General features: G+C 39.7%; 2 protein-coding genes across 3 annotated transcripts in view; both read right to left on the bottom strand.

Annotated features, from left to right (window-relative positions):
* Positions 1-24,843, bottom strand: part of LOC306869044 (vascular cell adhesion protein 1-like) — a 709,597-nt gene that overhangs the window by 55,745 nt on the left and 629,009 nt on the right. The gene's annotated exons all lie outside the window — the stretch shown is intronic.
* On the bottom strand, positions 1,413-24,774 carry LOC306869039 (DNA (cytosine-5)-methyltransferase 1-like). Of its 2 annotated transcripts, none has more exons than XM_079415605.1 (34): positions 24,558-24,774; positions 23,965-24,007; positions 21,847-21,954; positions 21,529-21,766; positions 21,346-21,418; positions 21,119-21,203; positions 20,941-20,978; positions 20,809-20,863; positions 20,642-20,725; positions 15,525-15,634; positions 15,318-15,436; positions 15,137-15,229; positions 14,909-15,060; positions 14,630-14,817; positions 12,774-12,957; positions 12,589-12,686; positions 10,562-10,715; positions 10,379-10,494; positions 10,095-10,293; positions 9,885-10,018; positions 9,628-9,807; positions 9,319-9,543; positions 8,992-9,184; positions 8,740-8,830; positions 8,437-8,568; positions 7,853-8,135; positions 7,597-7,738; positions 7,262-7,428; positions 6,982-7,159; positions 6,458-6,653; positions 6,196-6,359; positions 5,980-6,096; positions 5,772-5,862; positions 1,413-1,729 (listed from the first exon to the last, which is right to left on the bottom strand). In XM_079415605.1, exons 1-34 carry the CDS (start codon positions 24,602-24,604, stop codon positions 1,692-1,694), a joined length of 4,515 nt encoding a protein of 1,504 aa, XP_079271731.1. In that variant the 5' UTR covers positions 24,605-24,774; the 3' UTR covers positions 1,413-1,691. The 2 variants fall into 2 exon arrangements, with proteins under 2 accessions (XP_079271731.1, XP_079271732.1); XM_079415606.1 differs by having other exon boundaries at positions 1,420-1,729; positions 7,262-7,424; positions 7,593-7,738.

Raw genomic sequence — 24,843 nt, 5'->3', positions numbered from 1 at the left:
AAATGGGTGTTTCAACAAGACAACAACCCCAAACACACCAGTAAGCAAGCAGCATCTTGGTTCCAGACCAACAAGATTAATGTTATGGAGTGGCCAGCCCAATATCCAGACCTTAATCCAATAGGAAACTTGTGTTTCTGAGGCAAAACCAAGAAATGTAGAGGAATTGTGGTATGTAGGGCAATCATCCTGGGCTAGAATACCTGTTCTACACCATACAACACAGATCTCTTCCTCTGTTCCGCAGTTCTCAGAAACCGTGGCTAGGTTAGTTTAGCCATTCACAAGAAAGCTAACGCTTTAAAGATTTTTTAGTTTATACAGTAAATGTTTGACTTTGTAAAGAAAAATGCAGACACTTTTTTTTTTAACAGCCTTATATTCTTTTTTTCACTTTCTATAAACAGATTTGCTATATTTTTCTTCATGATTGATTTAGAATAGAATGTGCAATGTTCCTAATGCATTTGTGTGTATTGAAGCAAAAGTTAAGGATTGAGCTTTACTTTTTAACACGCTATTTTGAATACAACTGTATAAGTAACTAAACATAAGTGTTTCATGATAGAAATGTTAAATGACTGACAGTAACATCCAGTGTTGCAAACTATGAATATTTGGACAGATTGTGCCATTTTAAATTGAAAATACAGACTACCTTTTAGCGATTCATGTAATTCATAATTAAATGTGAAAGGCATATTCTTTTTTTTTTATCATCAGTGCATTAGCATTTTTGACAAGCAGTCATTTAGCACAGAATGCAATTTGAACAATGAAAATGTGCAGTGCATGTTATAGTATGTACATGGCATAAAAACTAAAGGCACTGCATGTTACATGGAGTAAATTTTACACCTCAAAATATATTTTTTTACTTTATAAGGTGTCCTTGCCAGTGTAACCATACATTTAAACACCAAACGATATTAACTACATGTACATACTATATGGTAAGGTTTAGGATTACTTGCATGCAATTATACACTATTATATTAGTAAGTACATGTAACGAGGACACATTAAAAATAGTGTTACCTTCTCCCCCCCCCCCCCCCCCACAGGCTCAAGATATTTAACTGAAGAACCCATTGTGCTTTAAAAACAAAAATCACACATCGTCCTCTCGCCTGTTAGGGTGCTATTGCAAGTGTAACTTCCTTTTCATTACACAGTAAGGAGTGAGCTCACATTGCAGTAATTGACAGCATGCCAAGAAAATTAACCAACCCCCTCAAAAACCCTCATCCAAAATTTCGCAACCAATCGCAGCCTACACTAAAAGGTCACGGAGATCTCCGATCATGAGTCAGCATCACTCGGTGGTCATTTAAGCTACAAAACACTTCCCCCTTGGGACCACTTACCAGATTTCAGACAAAAAAAAAAAAAAAAAAAAAAATCCATTTGAAAACATTTAAACCATTGAATAAGAGCTTTATTTGAAATATTACAACATATAAAAACTACATAGATTTAATACCACTGTCTCAGAGTGGATAATTGCAAATACACGGTTAAAATCACATTTAGAAATTGATAAAACATCACATAATGGCACTGCACAGACGCCACTCAAGTGGCCAGCTCCGGACCAGCTTATGGATAAATGGAATGAGTTTAATGGGCTTATGAGTCAAGACGTTCCCAAACACAATGTAAATGTGCTGTGATTTTATGGAGAGATGGCTTTAGTTGCAAACCTCCATCTTCTCCTGCTTCACAGGCTCTGAGGAAGAAGTTGAAGAACAGATTAAACAGTCTAATAGTGAGATCAACAAGGACTTGATTCAACCTCCTGAGACAAGTGAAAGGAGAAAAAAAAAAAAACAAAAAAAAATAATAAAATGTATATATATATATATATATATATATATATATATATATATATATATATATGATATTTCATTCATGAGTTATGCTATGTCCTCAGTAGAGGACATCGGGACTCAATTTCTTAAAAACAAAACGACATGAACAAGCAAAAACGGATTTTAAAATCACCAATACATTTTTAGTTTTCAGGATCCCCCCAAAAACTTTGTATAAAAGACGATTCTCAACCATGTTCTAACAGAATGATTCAATATACTATTTTTCTTTCTGCAAAATGGCCATAAACAGGTTCTCATTGTTTATAGATGCATTATATATAATCTAATTTGCATACAGGTGCATCTCAATAAATTAGAATGTCATGGAAAAGTTCATTTATTGCAGTAATTCAACTCAAATTGTGAAACTCGTGTATTAAATAAATTCAATGCACAGAGACTGAAGTAGTTTAAGTCTTTGGTTCTTTTAATTGTGATGATTTAGACTCACATTTAACAAAAACCCACCAATTCACTCTCAACAAATTAGAATACTTCATAAGACCAATAAAAAATAATAAAAAAAAATTTAGTGAATTGTTGGCCTTCTGGAAAGTATGTTCATTTCCTGTATATGTAGTCAATACTTGGTAGGGGCTCCTTTTGCTTTAATTACTGCATCAATGCGGCGTGGCATGGAGGCAATCAGCCTGTGGCACTGCTCAGGTGTAATGGAAGCCCAGGTTGTTTTGATAGCGGCCTTCAGGTCATCTGCATTGTTGGGTCTGGTGTCTCTCATCTTTCTCTTGACAATACCCTATAGATTCTCTATGGGGTTCAGGTCAGACAAGCACAGTAACACCATGGTCATTGAACCAGCTTTTGTGTGGGCAGGTGCCAAGTCCTGCTGGAAAATTAAATCAGGATCTCCATAAAGCTTGTCAGCAGAAGGAAGCATGAAGTGCTCTAAAATTTCCTGGTAGATGGCTGCGTTGACTGTGGACTTCAGAAAACACAGTGGACCAACACCAGCAGATGACATGGCAGCCCAAATCCTCACTGACTGTGGAAACTTCACACTGGACTTCAAACAACATGGATTCTGTGCTTCTCCACTCTTCCTCCAGACTCTGGGACCTTGATTTCCACATTTTTCTCCTTAGCCCAGGTAAGACGCTTCTGACGTGGTCTCTGGTTCACAAGTGTCTTGGTAGCCCTTTTCCTGAAGACATCTGAGCGTGGTGACTCTTGATGCACTGACTCCAGCTTCAGTCCACTCCTTGTGAAGCTCTCTCAAATGTTTGAATCAGCTTTGCTTGACATTATTCAAGCTTGCGGTCATCCCTGTTGCTTGTGCACCTTTTCCTACCCAAATTCTTCCTTCCAGCATTTAATATGCTTTGAAACAGCACTCAGTAAACAGCCACACCTTTCAGTAATGACCCTCTGTGACTTAACCTCTTTGTGGAGGGCGTCAATGTTAGTCTTCTGGATCATTGCCAAGTCAGTAGTCTTCTCCATTATTGTGGTTTCCCCAGAATAATGGGGAAACCACAGAATTTATACTGTAGGGATGGTCATTAATTGAAACTCAAATGTAAATATTCTAATGTTTTGAGATACTGATTTTTGACTTTCATGAGCTGTAAGCTCTAATCATCAAAATTAAAACAAAACTTTGAAATGTTTCACTTTACATGTAATGAATCTAAAATATATTAAAGTTTCTTTTTAAAATAACTTACAAGAAAAAATGAACTTTCACGACATTCTAAGTTATTGAGATGCACCTGTGTGTTTTTGGGTGAACATGTAATGAAAAAAGTAGTGTAATAATGGGAGTAATTGACAAGATTGTCATATATAATATTGCAAAGAAAATTGAAATAATTTCTTTCCCTATTCATTTGTTATGTCTCCCAAAATGCATAACAAACATGCTTTTAGTCACGGTGTCCTCATATGAGGACATGTATGAAATCAACATCCTGTTTCGAAACAGTCATATTTTGATTTGAAACCCCATAACATTTTCCTGAGATGTTGATTTATGACAAATTAAAAAAAATAGACATTTAAATAATTACAAAATATTATATTTCCATAAGAATGTCACTAAATTAATTTCAGACATTTTTGAAGACAAATGAGAGGGAGTGGTCATGGTGAAACTAGTGTTGTCAAAAATATCGATATTTCGATAAATATCGATACTGAAATATCTGAACGGTACCAATATTAATTTCCCGAAGTATCGATACACCGATACTAGCCGAGCTGTCACTTTCACTTCTCTCCAAAGGCGCTGGACAAGCACCACACGTGACCGCACTCGTCTCCTTCGCTCTGGTTAAATAGCAAAAGTGAAGTGAATAGAAAGATGACTGCTCTGGTTGTTAAAGAACACAGCAGGAGCGCTATCTGTAGGGATCTATGATCTCCGCGATGCACGGAATCCAGTCATAAAAACGGAATTTACAGTTTAACGCGGAATGTCACGGAATTTGTCAAAGTTTGGATGAATTAAAAGTACGTCATTACTCTTAAATCAAATCGCGATATGGACTAGTATCTGTAAATATTAAGCTGCAAAAGTCGATTTAAATATGAATCCTGCATGTTCTGCGCGTCTCTGTGTGAATGTGCTGCACGTGCGGTTGTGTTTACTAATGTGGCGCTCGCGGTGATTTCAGCGTCTGCCATCTCAATGAAGACATAAATACATCAACAATATCTCCAGAACTGATCTGAAAGGCACTTTACCATTTAATTTGAGTAAAACTAGCATCATATCATACACACACAGAACTTTAGAAGTATTCACGGCAACCCGTCAAAATAAAAGTTCGTTTTAACTTAGCCTATTAAAGACCGTGTGCCAGAAATAGGCTATATTACTATTATTTAGTAGAATGTACATACTACTACTACTACTACTACTGTTATTTTTTTTAAAGAGATAATCACAAAATATTTTAATTTTAATAGTAAATCCCCTCCATTTGCCAAAAATTTAAATGTTTAATTTTCATTAATTCAAATATAAATTAATTAAAATTGTTTTATGCTTTCATCTGATATCCAGTCAAATTTAAATACACAACAGAATTTCTGAGGGGAAAACACATTTCATAAGGCTACTGTAAGAATAAATAAATTGTTTGTATGCATTCAAATAATAGACATGCTAAAACATAAGGTGAGAAAAAATAAAACATTTCATACGGCCCTAAACGTGTCATTTTTGTTACACTTTTAATAAATTAAATGTTAAATTGTATAATTTTCATGATTTTAATGAATTAGACATGCTTTTAGATTAATAGCATTTAATTTGACCATTAAACAAAAAAAAAAAAAAAAAAAAAAAAAAAAAAAAAAAAAAAAAAAGAGTCCAGAAATTCAAACGGGAAAAAATGGAATCCAGAAAAATTAAAATGGAAAATATTGAATGTAGAAAAAAATAAAATGGATTTCATAGGGCCCTATATCTGGAAATATTTTGGTTATGAAGCAAATGATAATCAACATAGAACTTTGGATTTTAATTAGTACATGTATTAGTAAACGTTAGTTTCAATTAACATTTAACTAAGATTAATAAAAGATTAATAAATAAACAAATGCAGTACCTCAAGACATTTGTTCATGTAAAATATACCGCATGTTCTCGACTTGTTACATTTATCTTTAAATTAAAAAAAATTACCCCCTTAATATTGTGGCAGTTTTTTTCACCGTGGTATCGAAAATGGTATCGATATTTTTCAAGGTATCGTATCGAAGTTAGAAATTCCAGTATCGTGACAACACTAGGTGAAACATCCAATCATTTAGCCTCTCTGAAAAGCCCTGAATGTGCTCTGTGTACAGGACATCCAGAATTAAAAATATATTGTCCTCATATGAGGTCGCAGGGTCTTGAGAGGTTTTAAAAAAATAAAATAAAAAATTCACCTGCAGCATTCTCCTTCGTCTTTCCTTGCACACACTTCTTGATTTCCAGGCCGATGGCTTTGGAGAGGGGTGGAGGCACAGCATTACCAACCTGAGAAACATAAGGTCATGGATTAGTGATACTACTACCCCCCCCCTCCTCCAAACCACCACCCACAAAAAAACAAAAAACAAAAAAAACAAACCCATTTTAGCACAGGCATCATACCTGTCTGTGTTTGTCCAAGACGTTACCAAAAAAGCGGTAGGTGTCTGGGAATCCCTGGGAGCGTGCACATTCCCTGACACTCACCACACGGTGCTGCTCAGGGTGGAGGACACGTCCCTGTAAACAGTTACCAGTATAATTGCAACGATACAACTTTTACAGATTAGTGTTACAATTCATATCGTGACTGGTTAGCATATGGCATGTTGGCAATACCTGCTTGCCCATAGGCTCAGGATTGGTAACTGTAGTGCTGAAGAACCCGTCCCATTCCAGACGGCCATATAGACCGGCCCAGTGATTGTGGCGGTTACCCGTGTGAGGCAGACACCAGGGAATCAGCGTGTTGAACTGCCTGTCTGCAGGGTCACATGGTTTTCCTTGTGCAATGAGACAACAAGTCAGGATTTCGATCATTTGGGGAAAAAAAACAAACAAAAAAAACCTCCATCTCATTGAATTATTGGAAAGGACCAACCCTCAACACAGGAACACACTCCTCTCAGGGCACCAGTGCCACTGCGGCAATTCTTTTTGTCGAAGTGGGTGTAGCGAAGCTTTTTTGTGGTGGTGCCATCCCGCAACCGCACCTCAATATTGGGCAGATCTCTCCAGTCAGAGCCAGGAGCCAGAGGAATGTGGCGCATACGGACCGCCACCAGGGCGCTCATGTCCTACAACACAAAACCAACTATTTAAAACTGCTACACTTGTGGTTTAAGGCAAGGTGCCTTTTCTCTTCACAAGACTTAATTTGACACATTCAGAAGTCAAACATCCTCTTCATCTTTAAATGACACATTAAGGGTTAGATAAGAATTTTAACCTGCTGACTAACTTCCTGTAGGTCTCACAGGAAACTAACAGAAAAACAACTGTAGCTTTTATACAAGTACACCCTGCAAGTCAAATGGAAAAATAACACTGGGTTTATGAAAGCCACTGATGAGTCCCGTAACTCTTTTCCAAATGCCAAAACACCTTCAAGGTGAAGGAACTGACCTTACAGATGTGGTCCCTGAGGATGGGCTGGTACTGAGAGCCACGAATGTGCCTCTGGAACCAGGACTGCGGCTCGCCGTTATAGGAAATTTCCAGAGCTGCGGCCCCGTTTCGGATCTCTGGGAGGTCAGACATTGTGTCCCGCACTGTGATGGTGCGATAAATGCCTCCGTTTCCACTGGACAAAAAAAATTAATTGTGTGATAAGATTAGAGCAGGAACCAGAATTTGCTCAAGTGACAACAGAATTTACACAATTGGGGTAACACCAAATGCTTACCGAGTGACATTGCTGACATATCTCTTTTCATCAACCACCACACTAAGAGAACAAGCACGTGGGGCAAACACATGAAGGGGTTCAGGGAAGCGGGGCAGCTTTTCACCCGGGGCTGCAGCCAGGACGATCGCCCTGCGTCTGGTCTGGGCCACCCCATACTGCCCTGCCTGCCGAAGTCAGACATTAAAAGACAAATTAAAGTGATTAAAAAGGGAAAGATGGATAATATTGCACACAGTCCTTTGCTTAGAGTTTTAGTCCTTTTAAAAAAAAACAAAAAAAAACACCCATGTTGAGATCACACGACCACTTCATTAATACTTAGTTTAACTTGCCTGTAGCACACCAAAGGTGCACTGGTAGCCCATGCGAACTAGACAGCGCAGCGTGAGCTTCAGGACCATGGAGCGCTTGAATGACACAAAGTTCCTCACGTTCTCCAGCAGGAAGAACTTGGGTCTGTAGTAGTCACAGTAACTGAAAGAAAAGAGGAAAAAAAAAAAACATTCACAATGGTAAATGCATTTAACAGCATGTTTCCTAACACGCAGAACAACCTCATTTTCACGAGCAAAAACTCATTCTGCTAACCTCAGATACGAAACAACCAACGAGTTCTTGAACTTGGAGTACGTGCGCGAGTTAAAGCGGTTCATTCCACTGAAGCCTTGGCAGGGCGGCCCACCGCAGAGCATCTCCACATCCCCCTTCTGCGGCAGCTTCTGTCCAAGAGAGTTGGTCTTCTCTCCAGACATCACCAGCTTCAACAGGACATTACAGTCCTCTGTGAAGACTGTGGTGCCTGGGTTGTTCAACCTGAACGCCTGAGCAGCAGGATCCCACATCTCTATGGCCCAATTTGTCTCGGAGATATCTGGTGTTTGGGAAAAGAAATGTATAAAATACAACACAACAGGGGTCCTCAGAGTGGACTGCCTGTCCAGCTTACAGTTTCTACATTCATTTCAAGCCCTTTCAGCTCAGTGTGCGCTGCTTCTCTCAGCCGCTAAAGATGTAAAGCACTTAAATTACAGATTGAGCGGATTAAATAATTTGATGACTATTTTGACAGTTAAGGATCTTTTTACAACATACTTCACTGGGAAGGAAACTTTAACTGAAAACCCCTGCAACACAATATAGGTTTCAGATACAGGTTTGAATGGAGGACCAACCTGCTTGATGGAAACCCTCAGAGAGACCACCACAGCCAGAGAACACATCCAGTGTGCGTAGTTTGGGGACTGTCGTCTCTTGCGGCTCCTGATCCTGCGATTCCTGTGAGGCTGCTTTACCCTTCCCTTTACCTGCAGAAAATTACAATACACAAACATTTTGGCTGTTTTTGGTCCCCCACAGGCAGTCATGATTTTTAAACAATGCATTCATGAGCAATCTCAAGCTAAATAAACAGTTCAGAGAACTACAATTAAATAAGTGACCATGACTTATCTCAAAGTTATAAATCAAACGGTTACCTTTCCCCTTTCCTTTCCCTTTGCCCTTATGCACTGCTGATCGGGCATGATTGGGAGGATCCTCAAAGCTCTTCGTCCTGGCATTGTATGCCTAAAGAAAACAAAAACCTTGATGACAAAAAAAAAAAAAAACCTCCCCAATGCTTTAGTGAAAGTTTGCCAGGTCAGCTGGGAAGAAAAATAGGTGCACCATGGCTCATTGGATCAATGCCACCATATTTTTGCTCTTTAACACCTATCCCTCATCCTCACCTCTAGGAAATAAAAGCGATCAGGTCCTCTGCTCGAATAGTCCTGCACGCTTTCCACCAGGTCCTCTGCATACTCCACTTGACAGCGGCCCAGCACTTCTGCCATGTTTACAGTCCCCTCTTCATCACTCCAGTAGAGCTGGTTTATGTCAGAATGGTAGGCACCCTTTGGTCCTTTATGAGTGTTTTCAGGCCTGAAAGCAACAGTCATCATCAAAAGAACTCCGGTGAGGTTTATATACAGCCTTAGTGGAAACTTGAAGCTAAAGGTTGTACTTAAAGAAACTGATTAGCCAAACGAACTGCTTGAAGAGAAAGAAAATGTCACCTGTAAAATTTATAGATGCGCAGTTTGATCTCCATTCTGTCCGGCTTTCCATCACTGCGTCTGCTGCAGAAGATTTCTTTGATGCGCCCAACACGGAAGGGCTCTGGTGCATCTAGGTTTGAGCCCTTGATGTAATCTGAGGACTTCCTATAGTATTCTGGGTACAGATCTTCATCAACATCATCCTTCCTGTGAGAACGCTTCACTGGGCTTGCAACCTTCAACCTAAAAGGGAAAACATCCCTTTAATAAAACAAAATTACTCCGAATACTTTTAAAGCAGGGAGAAGAAAAAAAAAAAAAACTTACGCAAAATTAAAGGTGTCTGGGGGGAGATAGACACTGTCCCCTACTCTGTACTGCTCGCCCTTCAGGGTTGCCAAACCATAGAAGATTTTAGAGTCACTCTCCTCATCCTCCAGGGGTTCATACACACTAGGCACTTCCTGAACCTCTCGTTCCTTATTCCTTACACAGCTGGCACAGAACCTGCCATAAAGCGTATTAAAATGTACGCACAGAAAAACTGATCTGTACGAAAGACGAGATCTAAAAGAGGCACTCACTTATACTTGCGGTCCTCTGACGGCGTGACCTTAGGAGGAGACTCAAAGCGAGCACATTCACCATCATACAAGAGCTGATAAAAGAAGCTCTTGCCATCATCTTCGATCACTTTAATGTCATCATCCATTCCACCCTGAAAGCATACAAATATTAATACCTCCTGCTCAGTTTGTTATAGACAAATGTAGAGCAGACTTCAGGATTTGTACCTCCATGAACCAGTTGTCAGATGGAGCCTTATAGAGGACGTCGACCTTGCCTTGGACGAAACTCAGCTGCATATCTTCACACTCATCCACAAGGAAGAGCTCAAGAGGGTCCGATGACTCTCCAAGAACCGTATCAGTGCCACGGCAAAACCAGTGCGCATGAAACATCTTATCACCGTCCTCCCACAACGCCGTAATCCTATAAAAAGCACAGGGAAAACGTTGGCTTACCAATTTAAGGCAATATGGTGCCAAGAACACAGATGCGCTTCAATAAAGGTTACCTGGCCAAGTAGAGGGGATGTGATGGGTCAGCAGGGCTCACAGACACACAGTCTCCCACCTCCACCACCTCATTCTCCACACGCACTTTCATGTAGTACTCCTTCCTTCCATCAGTCTGAAATGACAACATCAATAAGATCCTGAATGTCGATTTCCTAGAAGTATTGTAAGAGATCACATACCTTGATGGGCTCGCCCACCCAGCTGATCTTATTCTTCGTCTGTTTTTTCTTCTTTGCCTGAGACATTTTCTTTGTCTCCTTAAGAACCGGCAAAACTTCCTCCTCATCCACATTCTCATCGTCCTCAGCTTCTTTCACTGCCAGGTTGGGACATCTGGACAGGGGACAAAACACCCATTTAGCTTTATTCCAGCAAACAAATCCAAGGCCATTGAGCTGGATAACAAACTGGCAGGAAATAAAGTGCTTCTTAAAATGGTTTTCCTATTCTCACTCTGTACATCAGGGGGCATCAAACTGACTAAGATGATTCTGCGCTTTATTAGCATTAGTCACAGCACTGAGCACAGATATGAAACAAACATTAACACGAGGCACTACAAAAGCAACAATAAGGACAGATTGAAACAACGTTTTCGGACACCAAAAATCTGAACACACACAGAAGTTAAAACATTGAGAATTTAGGTTCACTCCTTCCTGAGCCGATGTGTTACTAACTACTGGCAAAATCAATGTATAAATTCTTGCAGTATCTGTCCTGTAAGAACAGACCTTCACTAAACAAATTTAAAAATCAATAAGTTAAAAAAAATAAAAATAAAAAAAAGCCAGTGATTATGTAAATAAAAGACCGGTTTAGAAAGAACAGGGGGCTGTTCCATAAAAGACGCTAAGAAAAGCGGGGATTAAAGTCCAAAACCTGACTTGAAATAACCTAACAAATCAATCGGGACTAAAGCGGTTCCATAAACGACAATTCAAGTTCACGCAATCTGACTAATGCTATCCAGGTTCAGTGAGTCAGGATAATGTGAAGTACACGCTTATTCTGAAGCAGCCCTTAATGTCGATCATGGATCAAATCGATCCTCCATAGCAAACAGCGAATATTTGTGCTGTTTAACGCATTTGAAACATTGTGTTTTCCTCAGTGCATAACTGATACGTCACAGGTATATTTTTTACATCTGTAAATGTCAGAAAGCCATGCAAATATATCCATTTAGCTGTCAGGAGTGGGCGAGGCTTATGCGAGAGAACGAGCGCTGCGGCACGCATGCGCGCTACACAGACAGAGCAGAATAGAATACTAGCGCAAGAATTCTGAATAAAATATACATTCTGCTAAAATATTTGTTGTTGGACATTAAATGTGACGCATAGAATTTTACTACATAAGTGTATTTATGATAGCAGCAACTGTTAATCACTAGCTCAAATTAGTTAAATGTGTGTTCCTCTTGTCAGTTAAAATGTACTCTGATTTCTATTATAAATTTACATTTTTAATTCAGTGATTTTAACGTTTGATTGTGTTTTTAATGCTTTAAAGAGCCATTTTAGATTGTAATGTTTTAACGTTCTAATAACCATAAAAGGCACAGCTGTCATAAATTCAGAGAGAAAGGCTGCATGGCTAGAAACTTCTGATCAACTTCTGATTTAACTATGTTAAAATGTCATTCGCCTACATTTTGGGCACAATACATTAAATACAGTTGGTTGTAGCCTATTTATTTATTTGATTATTTAAGGTTTTTTTTCTGTGTACTTTTATTTTTGGACCGATAATAAATTAAACTGACTGTATGTGAGAGAGTCAGTGGTAATATCGATGCATTCCTATTGGTCAGAGTTAGAGGAGCTCAGCTTAGCCTGACAGTTAACCTGCTCCGGACCAGGTTAGTTTGCCAGCATAAGTTGCCGGGGTAACTGAGTTTGAACTTTCAAGTTTGATTTATGAAACCGAATCTACCAAAAATAAGCCTGACTAACCGAAATAAGCCTGGCTTATACTCTAATCTTGGTTTATGGAACAGCCCCCAGGTCAGCTGAATTAGTAAAAACAAGAGGGAGCTAGTAAAGATCAGTCCTAAACAATTGTTGTGTTAGTCACACAATTCAGAAACCAACTCTGACTGGTGACTGACATTTGGTCTCATTTCACAACACATGGAAACAATACGACATTTCGCTGAGCAGAATGATTACGCAAGTATGACGACTGGCCACAGTTAGCATACCTCCTCTTCTGACAGGCCTGTTTACTTCTGCCACTGCCTCCAAACTTGATCATATCCTTACAGGCTGAACACTTGCCACAATCTGGTGCTTGACACACCTGAAAAATAAAGATATGATGCCCATCTGGGTCACACAGACACTGCAGCGATAGTTTGCAATAAAAGGACATTTTTGGACAACCTACCTCACAGACACCACAACGGTGTCTCTTCACACCACCTCCATCCTTATTGTTCTGGTCAATCTGATCGGAGAAAAATGTGTCAAATATTTGATAGACCAGTTTAGTGGTGGTGGCTTTAGTTGGGCCCTTGCTGTCCTTTTCAATCTTGGTGGGATGACGGATGGCTTGTCTTCTGGCTGCTCTCCTGAAAAACAAAATGTAGTGAGTTACAAATACACCATTTCAAATAGAGACCACTAACTGCCAAGCAAAAAAAAATAAAAAAAATGGAGCCATGCATGAAATATGTAAGGGTGCAACAGGACACTCAATGGACTGACAGTCTGTCAAGACTGGGTGATGCAAATATCACTTCAAAGTCAGTTTTACAGATCTGAGCAGATCGGCTCTGTGCTTTACAGAACAAGGACATTCAGTTCTTTCAGAGGCTTAGTTTTTCCTAAATGGTCAACTTGTAAATTCAAACAATGGGAGCCCAAATTAACATCTGTTATGCAGAGCCATGCAAGTCAGGGAGGAAGGGAAAAAAAAGCTATGGAAAATGTTCTTGTTCTCATCACCCACCCCTTTCAGCTAGTGAAGTAGTTTACCATCAACACAGGCTACTGCAGTTGAGCGTATGAGAAAATAAATCAAACCAAGCCACGCACTCTGCAGAAACAGGCTTTACATACCAGTACAGCTGCCTGCTGCGTTTAGAAAGGTTAGAGGATCATTAGAAACATGAGATCATGCAACAATCATGAGTGAACCTTAACATCCCAACAAACCATTGAACAATTCTTCAAACCATTGAACGAACTATATAGTTTCAAGAAATGGTTCACACAAAAGAAAATTACTGTATTCGAACGCATTTATCCACTTTACTAAAACAAATTTCAACTTTGTTACCTGAACCAAGATTTTATTTGTTTTAGCAAAAGTTGTCATCTGGCAGACTTGTGAAAACTACAGATTGTACTTCTGCATTTGTATCGCAGCTCACACAGTCAGATTGAACTCAGTGCATTATGGGTGTTGAAGTTTCCCTATCTTTTTTTCACCACACCCCCTTTATGTAGCACTGATGTTTACTGCACAGACAGCCAACTACTCGGGGTACCTACAGGATTTTTAAAAAATGTTTTTAAGTTCAAATTTAAGACATTGCGACCTTTAAGACCTGCACAAACAAAATACCATATCAGTGGGGTAGGGCAATGTCTATGGTAACAACTATTAGCAATTAATAACTGTAAAAAGCATGACTTAAAGTTCAGATATCGGTGAGAAAATGATAAACTTTACATTAAACGGATGAGTAAAAAGATTTATTAAACAATTGTCATTTACTATCTTAGATTAGATTTTTATAATGCATTCTTTGGTCAATCCACTAGTTCACATTTACAGCTCTGCGCGTTTGCCATGTAAAAATGGCTTGATTTTCACATTGGTCTAAAACAGTAGACATCATTGAAAATGTGAATTCATTCTCTGCCAGCATGTGAAGCTTTTGGCAGAAATGGCAGTTAACATGCCAATAACCATCTCTGCTTGCCAATTTAGCAAAGTTCATAGAAAAAAGAGAGCATTAAAACCCATTAGCAGGTCCTATGCACATATCTAAGAACAGAAACACCCACCATTAAAGATGCACACATCGGCTACCTTTTGGTGACATTATACCAAGGACTATATTAAACGTTCCAGACAGTAAAAAATAAATAAAGAGCATAGGCTTTCAGGTTTGTATTAAACTGTCTAAAAACCTGGCCACACTGTTCTTTTAATTATAAGCAGTCCCCATTATATCCGTCATTCATTACCAAGTGCTCATAATAAAATAATCCAGAAGTTTCACTGAAACTCACCTCTTGCCCAAGGTAACACCAGCCAGCTTGATCAAATCTCTCATACAGGGAGTGATGATGATGGGCTGCTCGTCTGAGTCTCCAGCCTCATCATAGCTCTCCACCTGCTCCACCACAAACTGGGCATGGCGCAGTAGCGTGTCCTCTGTGAAGCGGTTGAAGTTAAGCCCAGCAGGTGGAACAGTAGTCTAAAGACATGAAGGAACAGGTCAGCACTGTTAACAATGGGACCAGACACACACACACACACACACACTAAGACCATGTCAATCAGCTCACCTCAATTTTGTTCAGCAGATCCTCATATGTGGTATCTTGGTTCTTCTGGAGAAATTCAACCACAATCTTGCTCATGTAGATCTTCTCCTGCATCAGAGCAAAAATGGCAGAGTACTCCTCTCTGGGGTCCATTAGAATGTAGTCAGCAAAGGCTGTGGAGAAGAAATAAAACCGGTTGGCTCTCATGTGCATGGACTAATCTGACTGATTACTTCAGGAAATATTTACCTGTGGTGAAGCCAATTAAAGCCTTCTCCCCACCATCAAAACCAGTGATCCACCAAGCATTGATGGGACCAAGCTTCTTGGCAGGAACCCCACCTAAAGAGAAAAATTGCAAACAAATCTACACTTAAACCTAAAGTGGCAAACATTGTCAGTGTTCACTATAAAGAAACTTGGGACATACCATCCATGCATGGGTTGTCATCGTAGATGGGCTTAACAGCACAGCTAAAGTACAGCTCCACATTTTTCTCAATGAGTCCAGAGTCAAATGGACACAGGTGTCCACGCTTGTCATACACACTGTGAATGAGAATTGTAGTGTCAGTCAAATAATTGAAGAAAAACAAAATATGAATGCCATTCAGAACAATGCATTTTTCCTCATTACCTGAAGTTAGTAATCTTGTGCTGGGGCAGATCTTCATAGCTTTCAAAACCATCCTCATTTGCATCAAAGAGGGAGAGACGCTCATCAGTCAACATCTCAGGTTCATCCAACTACCAGAGACAAATTGAATTCAATATTAGTGTTGCAAAGGCATAAGTCAAATTTAAATAGCAAATGTGGATCAGCTAAGAGTTCCCCAAAATTAAAATTGCGACCATTTACTTACCCTCATGTTGTTCCAAATCTGTAATGAGTTTCTTCTGTTTTAAATAGATATTTTGAAGAATGCTGGTAATAAAACAGTTGATGGTTCCCATTGACTTCCATAGTATTTCTTTCACTACAGGGTGGGCCATTTATATGGATACACCATAATAACATGGGAATGGTTGGTGATATTAAAGTCCTGTTTGTGGCACATTAGTATATGTGAGGGGGCAAACTCCTCAAGATGGGTGGTGACCATGGTGGCCATTTAGAAGTCGGCCATCTTGGATACAACTTTTGTTTTTTTCAATAGGAAGAGGGCCATGTGAAACATGGTACGTATTGGTAATGTCACAAGAAAAACAATGGTGTGCTTGGTTTCAATGTAACTTTATTCGTTCATGAGTTATTTACAAGTTTCTGACCACTTACAAAATGTGTTCAATGTGCTGCCCATTGTGTTGGATTGTCAATGCAACCCTCTTCTCCCACTCTTCACACACTGATAGCAACACCGCAGGAGAAATGCCAGCACAGGCATCCAGTATCCGTAGTTTCAGGTGCTGCACATCTCGTATCTTCACACCATAGACAATTGCCTTCAGATGACCCCAAAAATAAGTCTAAGGGGGTCAGATCGGGAGACCTTGGGGGCCATTCAACTGGCCCACGACGACCAATCCACTTTCCAGGAAACTGTTCATCTAGGAATGCTCGGACCTGGCACCCATAATGTGGTGGTGCACCATCTTGCTGGAAAAACTCAGGGAACGTGCCAGCTTCAGTGCATAAAGAGGGAAACGCATCATGTAGCAATTTCAAATATCCAGTGGCCTTGAGGTTTCCATTGATGGTGCACCACCACATTATGGGTGCCAGGTCCGAGCATTCCTAGATGAACAGTTTCCTGGAAAGTGGATTGGTCGTCGTGGGCCAGTTGAACGGCCCCCAAGGTCTCCCGATCTGACCCCCTTAGAAGAGTGGGAGAAGAGGGTTGCATTGACAATCCAACACAATGGGCAGCACATTGAACACATTTTATAAGTGGTCAGAAACTTGTAAATAACTCATGAACAAATACAGTTACGTTGAAACCAAGCACACCATTGTTTTTCTTGTGACATTACCAATAAGTTTGATGTGTCACATGGCCCTCTTCCTATTGAAAAAACAAAAGTTGTATCCAAGATGGCCGACTTTTTTTTTTGGATCATAGAATTTTTGTTGCAAATTGCATTTTTACATTTTATATCACCCCACCCACCGTACATAATCTTACCCAGCCCTAACAAACAATCCCCAATTAGTACACAAAAAAAAAAAAAAAAACCCCAAAAAAAAATATACACTTATACGTACACGCGCATGGCATAATTAAGAAAAACATGATACAATAAGGGGTGTACATACCTCCACTCAATCCACGTCTAAGATGTTGTAAATGTTGTAATGTAATGTTGTAAATCATTAAAGAATGTGATAAATTGCTGCCATTTTTCAAAAAAGACTCCCCCCTACCTCTGATATTGTACTTAATTTTTTCAAGTTTTAGAAAGAATATCTCAGGCTGCCTGGCGGACATCTCGGCGTGGATGAAAGAACATCACCTACAGCTCAACCTGGCAAAGACGGAACTTCTGGTCTTCCCTGCCACTCCGACTCTACGGCATGACTTCACGATTCAGTTCGGCTCAATGATTACCCCATTAACTTCGGTCAGAAATCTTGGTGTAATCTTTGATGACCAGCTGACCTTCAAAGAGCACATTGCAAAGACTGCTCGTTCCTGCAGGTTTGCTCTACACAACATCAGAAAGATCAGGCCCTTTCTGACAGAGCATGCTGCGCAACTTCTTGTACAGGCCCTTGTTGTTTCTAGACTGGACTACTGCAATGCTCTTCTGGCTGGTCTGCCATCAAACGCAATCAAACCTCTACAAATGATTCAGAATGCAGCGGCACGACTGATCTTCAACGAGCCCAAAAGAGCGCATGTTACACCTCTCTTCATCTCCTTGCACTGGCTACCAGTGGCAGCTCGCATCCAGTTCAAGTCACTGATGCTTGCGTAAAGATCTACCACAGGCTCTGCACCCTCCTACTTCCACTCACTATTACGAACCTACATCCCCTCCAGAAGTTTGAGATCTGCTAGTGAGCGACGCCTTGTGGTACCATCACAGAGAGGCTCAAAATCACTCTCCAGAACATTCTCGTTCACCATTCCTGGCTGGTGGAATAATCTTCCCACCCCTATCCGGAACGCCGGATCCCTGGCAACAACTGAAAACTCATCTCTTTCGGCAGTACTTGACTTCATCCTAAACAAAAAAAAAAAAAAAAAAAAAAAAAAAAAAAAAAAATTCCCTCTCTTTCTCTCCACCTACTAGCTTGTACTTATTTGAACAATGACTGAGACTTGGTGTTACGAACACTTCCTCTGTCTGACTGCCTCTTCAAGATGAATCGCTTTTTGTATTCCCCAATTGTAAGTCGCTTTGGATAAAAGCGTCTGCCAAATGACTAAATGTAAATGTAATACCAAATCTTTGAGCCAAACTGAAATAGAGGGGGGTTGAGGGGAGGTCCAAGACAACAGAATTCTGCGCCTAGCAAGAAGAGATGCAAAAGCTATGACGTCAGCCTGTCTCCGGCTTAACGGTTGACACCGAGAAGGAACACCAAAGATTGCAATCAAAGGGCAAACAATTAATTCGACCCCTAGGACATCAGAAAGTATTTTAAAGAAGGAATTCCAAAAGTTTTGCAACTTGGAACAAAATGCAAACATATGACTAAGGTTACATGGTGAAAGTTTACATTTATCACACAAGCCTGAAACATTGGGATATATTTTAGAAAGTTTTGCCTTCGAAAGGTGAGCTCTGTGAATCGTTTTAAATTGTGTAAAGCTAAGTCTAGCACATGAGGTGGTGGTACGTACATTGTCTAATACTCTACTCCAGTAGTCATCCTCAAACTCGAGGTCAAGTTCCTCTTCCCAAGCCCTGATTATTTTAATGTTGTGAGAATTATCCTTTGACAAGATAATTGCATATATTTTAGAGATAATCCCACCCATATGAAGATTCAATTTAAATGCCTCCACCCATGGGGACTTTGTAGGCAGGGAGGGAAACCCAGAGAACAGAGAGGCACAGTGCCTAATTTGAAAGTATCGAAATAGGTGAGAGGAAGGTAGATTAAATGATAACGATAATTCAGAAAAACTTGCAAACACATTATTAATGAAAAGATCTTCAAAGCATTTCAGACCTTTCTTTTCCCAGAGAGAGAATACGGAATCTGGGGGGGGGGGGGGGGGGGGGGGGGGGAGATGATTTTTATGTATTGGAGCCATGGTTGATGCGGAGGTAAATTTGAAATGACGTCGAAATTGAAAGAATATTTTAAGAGAAGAGCATACTATTGGATTGTCCGTGTAATGTGAAGGGGACATGGGAAGAGAAGTGAACACCATAGCAGGTAGAGATGATGAAATACAAGACTTAGCTTCTAAGTTGCACCATGGTAAAGAGGAGTCCTGTACCCAGAACACCAACTTCTGAATATTTGCTGCCCAATAATAATAATACATAAAATTGGGCAGGGAAAGCCCTCCACTTAGTCGATTTTTTTGAAGCAAAATTTTGGAAACTCTAGGAGTTTTACCTGCCCATATAAAAGAGGAGATTAATTTATCTATATTCTTGAAGAAAGATTTGGGTAGAAACAAAGGAATAGCTTGAAAGAGGTAAAGAAATTTGGGGAGAATATTCATTTTTACAGCGTTTATCCTACCTAATGGAGATAATGGAAGAGCCGCCCATCTTAAAAAAGCTGACTTCATGTATGAAACTAACGGTGCAAAATTTGTTGCTTTTAAGGCAGAATAAGAAAGGGTAACATTTACACCAAGATACTTGAATTTAGAACTCTCCAAGTGGAAAGGTAAGTCATTCTGTTTTAATTTTTGGCCAGACTGATTTATGGGTAAACATTCACTCTTCTGCAGGTTTAGTTTATATCCAGAAAATTTCCCAAAATCATCTAATAGATGCATTATCTCAGGAATAGATGCAATTGGATCGGTAACGTAGAGTAATAAGTCGTCAGTGTATAAGGCTAATTTATGTTCGATTCCCTTGTGGATTATAACTTGAAAAATAGGAAATGTTCTAAGCATTATTGAAAGGGGCTCAATGGCTATGGCAAAAAGTAATGGAGATAGGGGGCATCCCTGGCGTGTACCCCGTGATAAGGTAAAATACTCAGAATTAACACTATTAGTAGAAACTGAAGCTTGTGGGTCAACATATAGTAAACGTATCCATGATATCAATCCCTCACCAAAACCAAACTCCTTCAGAGCTCTAAACAGATAAACCCACTCTATCCCATCAAATGCCTTTTCGGCATCTAACGAAATGATCACCTCAGAGGAAACACTATTTTGTTTCGAGTATAAAATATTAAAAACAGTACGAATGTTAGAGAATGAATACCGTCCTTTAATGAATCCAGTTTGTTCCTCTGAGATAATACTAGGAAGTCAAGATGGCCGACTTCTAAATGGCCACCACCCATCTTGAGGAGTTTGTCCCCTCACATATACTATTGTGCCACAAACAGGACTTTAATGTCACCAACCATTCCCATGTTATTACGGTGTATCCATATAAATGGCCCACCCTGTACTATGGAAGTCAATGGGGACCAACAACTCTTTGGTTCTTAAAAAAAAAAAAAAAAAAAAAATATTGTGTTCAAAGAAACAGATTTGGAACGACACTGGTGAGTAAATGGCAATTTTAATTTTGGGGTGAATCATTCCTTTATATAACCAATTAAAAGAGACCTTGATTGGCAGCAGCCAAACAAACTACATAACAGCTCAAGGCGTAACTCACGGCATCATCAGGATCCCCCTGGAAGAACTTGAGGTCTGAATCATCCAGATACTGCCTGCAGTCAGGACATTTTGGTGGAGGGGTCTAAAATGCAGATTAATGAAATTCATTTGGTGCATTAAAATTCAAGCAGCAGCATAAATGGGGAATGAAATGAGCGTGGTCACCTTGGCTGTGGACGCGGGCCTCATTTTGCCATTAGTAGTGTTCTCAGTATCAGGCCTGAAAGAGATAGGGGATAGGATTAACCTCACAGATTCATTACATAGGGAGAAAGGCTAGGCTAGTGTGGAACTCACTTCTCAGCTTCTGTTTTAAGGCGTTTCTCTTCATGGACCTTGACCAGAGGAAGAAAAAAAATAATAATTGCTCCTATTAAATTTTTCCAGATAGCTTAACCACGTTAAATGTAAAAAATAAATAAATAAATAAATATACACACACACACACACACACCCATACACCCATCTCTCTCACCTCCTCTGTAATATCTTCCTCAGGCTTCACTTCTGCCTCACCATTTGTGGCTTCTCCATTCAGCTCATCAGACTTGCGTTTTGGGCTATTGGATGAAGGTACAACAGCCATTTATAAAAGACACTAAAGATTAATACAAACTAAACCCCATTTCAACTGCCCAAGCACAAAAATGCCATTTCACATCAGATTTACACAAAAGGACAACATTTAAAGTGTTGACTTACATTCTAGAGAACATGGAAAGGATAGTTGGCTGTTTTGCAGAGTTACGCGTGACCCTGGTACTGGCTGGAGATTCTGTGGGGAAATAAAAACCAATAATAGAGACTAAATATTCTACATCCAGCACACACTGTAGATATGTAGCTGTTGTAACATATGGAGGGTAATTAAAAGCTGCAACTCACTCTTGGGCTCAGAGTCTGCTTTACTGCGACGTCCGCCCCGTCCCTTCGGGGCGCTGGGAGACTTTATTGCATCTCCTTCCTCCTGAGTATCCATGGCTCCCTCCTGCTCGCCCTCATCTTTGAGAGACCCATTTTCAGAGAAGCTGTTTGAATATCCATTCTGCTCCACTCCTTCATCCTCTTTGACAACTCCCAGAGCTTTCTTCAGCACGGCCTTCACCTCTGATATGTAAACCTCCTGAGCAGAAATACAATCAAGTTGAAGCACAAGTTCTCAACTGTTGTAGACGGGAAAACTGAAAGGGCAGCATAACTCACAGCAGAAAGCTCGGAGCTCTTTAACTTGTCCTCAAGGATTCTGAGCTGGTCCTGAGTATCAGCGAGCAGGAACTCCTGCAGTAACCTGAGCTTTTCCTTTACACAATCCTACACAATGAATAACGAAAACTGTAAAGTCAAGCTACAAAAATGTTGAAACTCACTCATGCATTCGGCAGATGCTTTAAGTCAAGGTACACGTTAGGGATCTGCAACAGCGATCGAGTACTCAGCCGTGACAGCGACCATCGATCAGGAAAACGATGATCGTGGAAAAAAAAAATATGATTGGTTATAGCAGCACTTTAGGTGGCACCCTGAGCTGATTGTTTAGCTTGCAACAGCATGCAGTTCAAAGTATAGACATGAGAAGAGAGAAGCTTGGCTTTGAAGTCACAGTGATGTCTGGGTTAGCTACATGCATATCCGATTAATCTAATATAGGATGCGTTGGGATATTAACATTTACTTACATGCTGAAAGCGCTGCATATGACCAGCGTTTAGTTTCATGCTCAAATGCAATGCCCGATATGAAGTTATTTGAGACTGTCATATTGCTTTTAGAGGTTTCTTTCAAAAATACTGATCTAATAATGCAGCATTTTGTGTCATTTGTTCAACAGTTGGCGTACTTGCATTAAAATTGTTTTTGTACGTCGTAAGGCTTCGAAAACACGCAGGCGATTAGGAATTACTTGATAATGTAGATTAAAATATAGCACAAATCTGCCATAAACATGACAAGCATTATGAGAACTTTATAGGATGTGAAATCTATAGTAAATTCCGTCCTTACCCATGTTTCAGCGCCGCTGTTGAAAGTGATAGCGTGTAACTTAAAGTTATGGCATAAGCACCCTTTTGTGCAGATACAAGTTGTAATGTTACGTTTGTTATGTATCCAAGTTATCCAATTAATATCATAGGAAGTGTCAGAGCAGGTTTCAGTTTATTGGCATAAAGTTAGCTTTACCTCAGGCAGCTATTCTTTTTTTTAATAACACTGCTGCATCATAATCATAATCTAACATCTAATCGTGTGTTCTTGTTTTCATAGACATGAATTCATGTTATTTTTAGCATTCATTTTCATAACAGTCTTCAGATATTTTCATTACCTCTATTACGGCCATGCCCCACCCCCCGCACTCGATTAATAGTTTTTGAAACCCATCGATGATTGAAATAAATTACCAAAAATGCCCATCCTAGTACACGTTAACATTATCAGTTCTTGCTTTCCTTAGAAAATCAAACCCATTAACTTAGTATTGCCATGTTCAACTGTTTGAGCTACAGGAAAGCCTGCGCAACTCTAAAATATGTCTACAATACTTTACACAAATCCAAGATATGTTTTTCATTATCTTAAGACATTTTGATATAAATGGCAGGACATGAGACTACCAGACACAAATTGTGCCACAAATTAAGATTTGATAAAACAAAATTAAGAGGATTTGTTGGACCAGATAGACAGTGGTGGCCAAAATTGTTAGAACGCTTAACATATTTAATAGTTTTCAGTTGTTTTTGTTGAATTGGTCATTACAATACCCATAAAACTAACTATTGCCAGAACTACATGCAATGAAAGGAATCTGCTGAAACACAGAAAATGATGGACTGGCCCCCTCAAAGTCCAGAACTCCCCCATTGAGCAAATTTTGGGTGAGTTGGAAAATAAAACTGTACAGATCTATTGTACATTCAAAGGAAAGCCTTTGGCTTGAGTTGCAGAAGGCATGGGATAACATGAGTTAAATTTCTCAGGAAATATATTGACAATGTGCCAGAGAGATGCTGCTATAACTGCTGCAAAAGGCAGACATACCAAATATTTAAGTCAAAAGTGGATAAAAACTGTGCGACTCACTTCATCTGATATTTGTTGTGCTCGGAGCAACCATCTGCACGTTTCATGAACATTATAAAATGAAATCATATTTTGGAGGCAAAAAAAACCTCAATATTTTCAAATCTGTCAGGTGTTCAAACTATTTTGGCAACACTAAGATTTATAAAACTACTAACGTACAATACATGAAGGGCATATTTTTTGCCAGATTTCTGTGACATGCCTACATGTAATAAAAAAGACACCAACAACCCTCACCTCATCTGACAAACTGTCTCCACCTTCATCCAGCACCTGCAGCCTGGGAAAATTAAAGTAAAGATCTCATTACCATTACACAGCACCAACATTTAATCTCAACATTTGTTTTATCTTCAGCTGACAGTTTTAGTCTCAGAAGAGTGACGCTATAATAGGATTATACACGCATGCAGAGAAAGTCGGTGTTTATTTTATTAACATCACTTCAGATGATCTTGTCGTGAATAAACTACACTAAACGCAGGAGGACTCGGTAGTTATGGGTCTAATGACTTGAGCAGTGATTGAGTAGCGAGAGACAGGAGGCGGGCAGAGCTATACTCGCGGACACATGTGTATTTGGCGCCAAATACAGTCAGACTGACACCTGCGAGTTTGTACGTATCAAAACAACCAGCCGCCGAGAGCTGATGGCGGGTAACCTTACAGCATTTGTAGCACGGCTAAATGCTAACTAGAGTAAAAACTTAACATGTTTTACATCTCCAAACAGCACATCATACAGCGGCTGTTGTGTGACGTGATCAACTATGAAACACAGTCTATCATTATAGTTGCATTATTAAGGCCAAAACAGCACAGCACCGTACCGTTCCTTGACATCCTCTGGCAAAGACAATGAGGTCCTGGTAGGCATTTCAAGTTCGAGTTTGATCAAAGAAAATGACTATTTAAAAACACGATTTAAAACAACAACAGATAAAAGCGGCGATTAAGATCTGACAGCGCTCTCTGGAAGGGCTTTATGAATTGTCTCTAGCAGCTGAGAAATACGCGCGGGCCGCTTTTTCGCGCGGAAACGCGGGTGAGTTGGACGCTACCACTAATTTAAAGTAGGTCTACGGGGGTCGAATGTGTCAAATGAGTTGTGCGTTT

This window comes from Barbus barbus (assembly GCF_936440315.1).
Source record: "Barbus barbus genome assembly, chromosome: 4".
Classification (NCBI taxonomy): domain Eukaryota; kingdom Metazoa; phylum Chordata; class Actinopteri; order Cypriniformes; family Cyprinidae; genus Barbus; species Barbus barbus.
Note: the sequence above shows the minus strand (reverse complement) of the source record. Positions and strands in the feature narration are given on the sequence as shown.